Source organism: Pelodiscus sinensis, chromosome 3 (assembly GCF_052426305.1).
Source record: "Pelodiscus sinensis isolate ZL-2025 chromosome 3, ASM5242630v1, whole genome shotgun sequence".
NCBI classification, from domain to species: domain Eukaryota; kingdom Metazoa; phylum Chordata; order Testudines; family Trionychidae; genus Pelodiscus; species Pelodiscus sinensis.
Genome location: NC_143054.1, coordinates 108,855,633 through 108,864,775, shown reverse-complemented (window position 1 = coordinate 108,864,775; position 9,143 = coordinate 108,855,633). Strand labels below are relative to the sequence as shown.

General features: G+C 42.7%; 1 protein-coding gene across 3 annotated transcripts in view; it reads left to right on the top strand.

Annotated features, from left to right (window-relative positions):
* Window positions 1-297: 297 nt before the first annotated feature.
* Window positions 298-9,143, top strand: part of LRP11 (LDL receptor related protein 11) — a 31,106-nt gene continuing 22,260 nt past the window's right edge. For 2 of the 3 annotated variants that reach the window (XM_075924421.2, XM_006115025.5), the window contains exons 1-2: window positions 301-1,083; window positions 8,177-8,334. In XM_075924421.2, the coding sequence (XP_075780536.2) occupies window positions 306-1,083; window positions 8,177-8,334 (936 nt within the window). In that variant the 5' untranslated portion in view covers window positions 301-305. Of the gene's footprint in view, window positions 1,084-8,176; window positions 8,335-9,143 lie in introns of all 3 variants that reach the window. The other variant, XM_075924422.2, reaches the window with a different exon arrangement.

The following is a 9,143-nucleotide window of genomic DNA, read 5'->3' as shown; positions in this document are numbered from 1 at the left end:
TCACGGAGTTTTTGCCAAGACACTCCATTGCATGAGATGGAGATGAGCCAGGGCTGGGTGTTCTCAGGGCAGATCTTGCAATGGGAGACAAGAGGCAAGAGAGTCCGTGGTGGTTTATCTACCATGGGAGTCCACCCCGCCCCCTCCAGATTAAATGTAACAATTTGAGAGCACGTTGACATTGGGAAGTTGAGGACAGGAAGCGAAGTAGAAGTAGAAGCCCGGGAGACGCGGCTAGAGGCGGGGCAGAGGGGCCGCAGTAAGCAGGAGGGGGCGGGGCCTGCTTTGGCCCCGCCCCGGGCGCGATGGGTGGGCGGGGCTCCCGGCGCTGTCCACGGGAGCTGGTGCTGAGCCTGCTCCGGCGCTGCCCGCCGGTTGATTCTGCTGCGTCCGGCTCCTCCCCGCACCTCCCGGGCGGGCCGGGCCATGCCGCCGCCTCCTGCCGCCTGGGAGGCCGCCCCCGCCCGCTAGGCCGCCCGCTCCCGCTCGGGCCCGGCCCCGCTCCCGCCCGCCGGGTGACTGCGGCAGGCGGGCCCGCCTCGCTTCGCCCCGCCATGGCCGGCCGGCTGCTGCTGCTGCTGCTGGTGGCGGCGGCGCTGTGGGGCCGGGCCCCGGGCGGGGAGGTGGCGGCGCCGCTGGCCGAGCTGCGCTCGCAGATCTCGGGCGTGGAGGCGCTGCTGGAGGAGTTCCGCCACCAGCTGCAGCCCGACCAGCCCGGCGGGGCCCGCTGCCGGGGCGGCGCCTTCTCCGCCCGGCCCGACTCCATCATCCGCACCAAGGACTCTCTGGCGGCGGGCGCCACCTTCCTGCGGGCGCCGGCGGCCGTGGCGGGCTGGAGGCAGTGCCTGCAGGCCTGCTGCGCCGAGCCGCGCTGCTCGCTGGCCGTGGTGCAGCGGGGCCGCCCCCAGGGCCAGCCGGGGGCGCTGAGCTGCTACCTCTTCAACTGCACCTACCGCGGCCGCGCCGTCTGCCGCTTCGCCCCGCACCGCGGCTACAGCAGCTACAGCCTGGGGCCCGCCAACCGCACCCAGCCGCCCGGCCCCCGCGGCAGCCCGCTGCCCGCCCTCCTCCCCGAGGCCGCAGGTAAGGGGGGGGGGGGCTGCGCTGGCACCACAACGCCGGGGGCTCGCTGCTTACATGCCCCTCATTGGGGGGCTGAAGGGGGTGGCCCTGTGCCGGGGCCCTCAGCCAGTTGGGGGGTTTGGGCAATGGGCTGGAAAAAAAACACCTGGCAGGGAGCGTTAGACTGACTCGGCCATGGGGAGGGGAGATATGAGCGCCCAACAGTTCTAGGATTACAGCAGCTCCCAGCCCGCCTCCATCCCTCCCCCTTCAGAATCCTATTGTGTCAGATCTGGAAGGAGACAATAGCTCTTGTTCCACCGAATTTACATTGGCAGCACTGTCTGGACCTGTTCACCTTAGCTGGCTGTTCACAGGAACAACAAGGCCACAGGCTTTCCCAGAATTCAAGCTGTTGTTGTCTGATAAGCAGAGGGTTGGGCCATCTGTTGGTGTATGAGTGTGGAATAAAAGCTTTCAATAGCAAAATTCTGGCACTGTTTATGAAAGGGGTTAAATAAACAGGAGACTGTGAGGAGGCTTGTTTTAGGTGTAATATTAGTAAACCAACAGCCAGACTGCAAGAAGCTATAGCATAGTTCTTGATGGGAGTGTAAATTGCACCCTCCCCCCTTTTTCTGGGAATTTTACAGGGGATGTTGTTGCCTGTGCATCTACATATGATTTGCTATCTCCTAACAGATTTGCCCCCTGTCTAGAACAGTCTGATAGAGGGAGTCAGACCTTCAAGGTGTTAAGCAACTCCACTCATTTAAATCACTCAAGCTTGAGCACATAGGCACTAATTCTGCAAGGTATTTGAGCACGTGGCTTCCTTTAAGAGTCTTGAGCAATCCCACTGACACAGCTGTGTTAATGAGATCACATTTTGTTCTATGGATGTTACTTCTGTGATATCATAGGCTCTTCCCCTAACTTGATATCTGTTTTTGTGGGAGAAAAAGATCTTTATTATATACAAATTCTGGGTAAAATCCTGCACTTAATCATATGACTAAAGTTACTCAGGTGAATAGTGCTATTGAAGTCCGTTGAGTAGCTTTACTGGTATGTAGTTGTTTGGATGATGTCGCTTATACTGCACTAATTGTGAGTATAAAGAAGATAAGCTTTGTAGCTTTACCTTGCAATATTCAAGATGGCAATTTAATGAAGAGCAACAAATTGGGTTAAAACATTCATGAGTCCAGCCTTCCTTGCAAGAATAAAATAGATCATATTTATAAGGGTCTTGTGTGGAATTGTGAGTCCTAAGTATATTTGAAAATTGAGCCTCATAGTAATAGAACCTAGCACCATAGAATTTAAGGACCTGTACAGTAGCTGAGCAAGTTAGAGAGCTCACACAAAGACAAAACTGTTAGAAGAAGACTTCTACAAAGCAAACCCAGGACGGAAGATGAAGGGAACCCAACACTGTTTTCTTAGTTTTGCCTGCTTAAGAACTTCACTATCAGATCTTATAAGAGCAAAAAAGGAGGAAGAGACTCCATAGAAATGGAGCCTAGAAATGGTACTCTTCATCTTGAATCAGACAGATTAAGAGAAGCAGCTTCCAGAGCAATTCGAAGCATAAACACAACACAAGAAATCCTGAGCACTGAGATCTAGAAGAAAATGTGCATGGACCCAGCATTTAAGACTTGTTCTTGTCAGGATTCTTGACATCTGAAGCAAAGCTCTTTGACTCACCACTTCTCCTTCTACAAATGTAACTTAAAGGACAATCTGTTAAGCATAGTTATGGTTTCAGTACCTTTTGATGAAAATATTTTCTTATACACGAGGAATTCAGTATGTGTACCCAAATAAACTAAGGGTACGTCTACACTGTGTAGCTATTTTGGGATACCAAGGGTATCCCAAAATAGCTACCCCATGTCTTAACAAGCTGTCCATTATTTCCAAATATTTTTCTAAATAAGGGCTGTGTGCTATTTCGGCAACCCTGTAATCCTCGTTCTATGAGGGTTAAGGGATGTCTCAAAATAGTGCATTATTTCAAAATTTGGCACTGTGTAGACGTGACAAATTTCTAAACAAGTTATTTCGAAATATAATCGCAATAAGATATGCAATTTGCATAGTGCAAATTGTGTATCTTATTTCAAGTTTAGGGTGCTGTGTAGATGCACCCTTAGTGTATGCACATGATTGAGTAGCATGACATTTCAGAAACATGAAAACACCTAGGGTATGTCTACACTATGGGACAAAGTCAAATTAAGATATGCAACTTCAGCTACATTAATTTCATAGCTGAAGTTGAAGTACCTTAACTTGGCTTTTGGTACTGTCTACGCTGCAGGATGTTGAAGGAAAAACACTCTTCCTTTGACTTCCCTTACTCCTCATGAAATGAGGGTTACAGAAGTCAGAGTAAGAAGCCCATTATTTTGAAACAGTTTCAAAATAACGGGCTTGCTGTTTAGACATACACACTGTTATTTCAAAATAATGCTGTTGTGTAGACACGCCCCTAGAAAGCATCTAGGGCTATGTCTACAATACAGACCTTACAGTGGCACAGCTGCATCATCACCGCAAGGCCTCTGCAAGCAGGAGAAAGCTCTCATTTTGGTATTATTAAGCCACCTCCAATGAGTGGTGATGCCAACATGGCTCCATCTACACAGACTCCTTTTGGGGGAAACTCATGTCAGTCAGGAGTGTAGTTTTTTTCCACATCCCCTGGCCAACAAAAATTTTGCTGGCAAACATGCTAGTATAGACAGAGCCTAACACTATTTGACCAATAGAACTGCTTATTGGGGTGGAGACTTTGAATCTGATTTTTGTAGTCTGTCGCACCAGTTTTATGCCACCACAGCTTGAAGCACGTGGATACTGAATAGTGAATATTCAAAATAATTAATATAGTTATATAACTACTTTATTTTAAATTATATTTCTATTAAAATCTGTCTACAGTCCCTTAAAAGGTAGCTTTCATGCTTAATGCAATTTTAATAGCAATATGAAAATGAGTAAATTTAGCTCTAATTTATGCTCTTTAACCAGTTATGTTTGTCAGCTCAGGATGTCTGATTTACTCATTGATATAAAAATGTGTACCAGTAATGTCTGGCCTGCACTCATTTACCTCATTTGCACAATTTCCATTTAAGTCTGTCTGAGCAAAATTTTAATATCTGATCTAGAATAGTCTTCTTCAGAACCTATTTTTTGCTCATGATTGTAGAATGAGGATAGAAATTTGTCTCTTGGCCACACCTCTGAGGTGATCGGTGTCTTGGTTTTTCCAGTCTGTTTCTGTATGGGTTGGCTGTGATATCATAAATGGAATTATAACTATTTAATGCAATTAAGTAGGAGTCAGAGCAGAGCCGGGAGGCAGAAAGGTAATTTATTCAGATGTTTGACATCCCTGACATACACCAGGAAAGAAAAACTGAAGATTAAGTTATACTGAGGTCTAATGTGGTACTGCCCTTTCATTTTTGAATTAAACTGAAAAGTTATTCTGAAAATTAACATGAACATATCATGCAGCTACTGGCTTTATGATAATGTGCTCTATGTTTCAAGATTTTCCCCTCATACTAAAACCATACTTTACCTATTTTTGTTTTGATAAATCATGGGTTCATAACACACAGAATCTTTTTACATTTTCTTTTTGAGATATATATTTTTTAAAGATATCTTTTACAAAACATAGCATCTTTACAGTTCTGAACTGTGGTGATCGCTAATGTTTCACTGCTGAAAATTACTCAAATAATTTAACAATCTCAACCCAGTTGTATTTGTAATTCTGAGAATACCTGTTGACAGATTTAGACTTTAGTCCAATGGCATCCCTGGGTTAATTTCACTGAAAATCAGAGGAGTTATGCTAGACCTTCTGTTTTAACCTGATACAATCTCTTTCTATTTTAACGTCCATATTCTCATGGTGTTACTTCACCTGCATGCCGATGTAACTCAGTTGAGTCAATGGTTGTATATTTAAATAAAATCTAGAGTAACACAGTTTTGAATCTGAGCCTTCATGTCTTTAATGATATGTTAAAAAGAAAAAATGAATTTATTAAAAGGAGGGGTTGTCTTTTTTGTCTTTGGTAATACTATTAGTCTTCTTTTAAAACTTTCCATGTCTTAAGAAGGGAAAGGGGCCCTGAATTTCTGACCAGCAAGTTAAGTTTCTTTGGGGTTCTTTTTACTCATGAAAAGTAGGGAAATTAATATTCTGGTAAACTGATGTCAACAGAAGTGTAAGAGCTTTTAATAAAGTGACCTTTTTACAACAAAGCCTCCATTCAGATGCCATCCAGTACTGCCTAACAGTTTTATTGGAGATGCTCCAAATCTGTGAAAGAAACAAAAGAAAGGAGATCTGTTTAAATCTGCTGTTTTCTGCAGAAAAGGAGGCAGTGGTTTCCAAAGCTATCACTCCTTTTCTGCAAGCAGACACAATTTGAGAATGTTAAGTTATAAAATCTGCATATTAATATCCATTCTTAAACATTAATAAATCTTAAAAAAAAGTTGAAATTCGCACTATGAACTTGATTTTCCTCTTGTGCTTTGTCATCATTTACATCTGTGCAGTGTGAGTATAAACTTCTACTAAATGAGAATCATGGCATTTGTATTCACTTTCTACACATCTAACTTATGAAGGTTGCCTCACTCTTCCCAATGTTCAGTTGCTTATTACATTGCCAGACATAAACCCCGTTGGCTGAAGTTTTTCATGTTGCCTGTCTGACTCAGACTGAGTTTTGAAGGATTCAGCAAAAATGCTTCACCTGTTCTTGAAAATGAGATTAAGGAAAATATGGTTCAACTTGTTTGTTACTGTTCAAAAGATTTCTACAGTTTTTTCATTTCTTCTTTAAGGATTTGACATTTGGCACAAGGTTACTTTGGTGTCAGGGATATTCTTTTCCTTAAACAAATTTGGATAGATTTTCAAAGTTATAGGCCAGTGAAAAATTGTTTCTACGTGTTCAGCATAGGTTGCTACCAAAATTCTATGTCCACAGAGAATATCCCATTCCTGGTGAATGGAATTTCTAAAACTGCTACTGTGCTGAAGACTGAAACTAAGTTCACAGAGACTTTTTCTCCTCTTATTCCCCAATACTGCCCTCTTGGCACCCAGGCATTGTGGAGCTGGAGGAAGTAGTGTGATTCAAATGCAGAGGGGTGAGGAGCATCAGATGGGGCAGAGACAGGCACAGAAGAAGGAAAATGGAGGCTTGCCTCAGTCTGAGCACAGGCTGGATTGCATCGAGGGAATAAATTAGGAATGCACAGTAAATTCAGCTTGTTTCTGTAAGATACCTGCATCAGTTGTTACCGAGGTTGGAAGATTTGTTGAAGAGCAGTTTTGGAAGTTTCCCATTGGAATGACTTCCCCTCCACCCCCCAAAAAAAAACCTTTGGAAAAATTGTTTTGCTGCAAAGTTTTGATTTTTCTATTAAAAAAAATCAATCTCATCTCCACAGTGCCCTTGTTTTTTTAATAGTCCACCAGGTGGGCTGTTGGGAAGCCTGGCTCTGGAACAGCTTGCTTGGTAGGCTGCTTCAGAGCTGGGGTTTCAGGCTCCTCAAATCTGGAGTGGCCCTCCAGAGCTGTGGCTTCCAGTGCTTCTCCACTCCTTGGCAGCTCACCATATGGACTGCTCTGGATCCAGGGCTTCCAGGGTCTCAGCAACCAGACAACCCCCATATTGCCTGGCTCCCTGCTTGGTTCCACACCATTTAGGGAGCCTTGGAAACATTTTGAAAATAAAGATTAAATGTCATTTCATCTGTCACAATGAAATTTGGGCATTCCTGTTTGGTGGGAAATTTTGTTCCAAAAACAATGTGGAATGTCCCACAGAATGGGAATTCTCCACCTTCTGGCCAGTGGTAGTATGTAGTGAATGAGGCAGGGAACTGCAAGAAGGAAAAGGATAATCCAATGCTTGCGTAACTTTTAATGTTGCCCTGGGGATTAGAATCTGCCTCTGCCACAGAATTCCTGTGTGTTTCTGGACAAGTCACCAAAGCCAGTGTTTTCCAGCCTGCTGTTGACCTCGTTTTATGGACACCCATCTTGAGAGACTGGTGGTCTGCTTTGCAGAAGTGCTACATGCTCACAAGTTAAATCAGTGAGAACTATGCTTTGAACACAAAATGGTATAAAATTCTAAATAGTCCTCTAGGATGTCCCAAGTTAGTAATTCAAAATTAGTGTTAGTTTTCTGGCCTTAATTCCTGTGCTTCAGACCTGCCCTCTGCAAACTAATGATAATACCACTTCACTAGATTGACTTATTTTCAAACAATTCATGTTTATAGAGCCTGAAGTTCCTAGAGTGATGAGGACCATGAAGAGGCTGCAAGGAAATTAATAATCCTGTATTAAGTGTTGGATCTGGGAGATGTAAAGCTCTCGGACCATACATTGTATGTTCTGCTTGTGTATTTTATATAATATTTATGTTTGCATTGGTCCTCAAATTAAATAAAAACTCTTCCAACCGTCCTACTTGCTGTATAACTATTGCAACTGAAGCATCTCTGTTTGCACCTGAGGTTTCATAACATGAGGATATACCAGTTTGCTTTCTAGATAAAGCTGGGATATCTTTCAGCTGTTTATCAGTATTGCACTTAGACATAATTAAACTTCACATTTTAAAGTTAAATTGCTTGCTTTTGTTATTGTTTCTGTCTCTTGGATTTGAAACGGTATGGCATCAGTTTACACTGTAAATACTGTTTTAAAAGCCTCTGTATAGGAGAGAGAGAATTAATTAATGCTTAGCTTCTGGAGAACTTCCATGGGTATTTTTTCCCTTCAGCTTGTGTTCTGAATATGGAGTGCTTGTAATCAAACTTCTGATTGAATGCATTCAAATAACAGGCACACAGTCACTGAACTTATTTAATGCTGAATTGGCATAGGAATTCATTTTGAGGGACAGAAAACAGTGCTGAAAGCTGGTTTTCTCTACCTTTCAAATTAGAGAAAAGCAGAGTGAAAATGTCTTACAGAGAATATTTACTTTCAATTATATATAAAGAAGTCTATTTCTTCTGATGAATAACTAAGCTATTTTATTTTTTAAAGAAAATGATGAGCTACCACACAGCAAGGCAGGAGAAGATATTGTGCTGCAGTCACCAGTAGATTGGGTGATTTTGGATGGCCGAGAAAGCTTAGATGACCATGGAATCATACAGTATGAGTGGACTTTGCTGCAAGGTGATTCATCAGTTGATATAAAGGTACATACAGTATTGCATGCAAAAAAATCAGTTATTTAACTGATAACTATTCAGTTCAGTTGTAAATGTAGATGTCTCGTGTTAGTCTATTCACATAGGTGTGATTTGTGATCAATTAGGATAAACAGTGGGGGGAAAAAACAGAGCCTAATTTTTCTGACTTTCCAGTAATGGTATGAAAAATTATTGTCAAAGGCGTAGAGCCAAAAATATATTAACTTTCTCTTTTCCATACATGTTAGCTTCTTTTTACTGGCAGTTGTTCAGCTTCCAGGATAGGATACTTCAATAACTTAGGGCTTGTTTACACTAGGAAATTATTTCAAACTAACTAAATTGAAAATAATAACTCTCAAAAATAACTATTTTGAAATAAGCTTATTCCCCAAGGAAAGCAGGCTTAGAGATTTTGAAATAATGAGCCCATTATTTCAAAACAACAGGCTTGGTAGTGTGGGTGCTCCGCTTATTATTTCAAAACAAGGGGGTTATTTCAAAATAACTCTGTAGTTTAGACCAGGGCTTAGTTATTAAAACAACTTTTTAAATATTTTCACCAATGACTTGTTGGAAGAGCTCAGAGAGAAGCTCAAAAGCAAGTCACAATAAAAACTATCTTAAGAGACTGTTTTAATTTATTCCTAAGAGTTCCAGTACCATTTTATCTTGATTTGAAATTAAACACCAAGGTAGGGATACCACATATCCCTAAAGGCCCAGATCCTGTATGCTGCCATGACAGCACAAAGAGACCAGAAGAGACCTATTGATGGCTGGGGAGACTTCCAATGGGGCAGGTAGTGCATAAG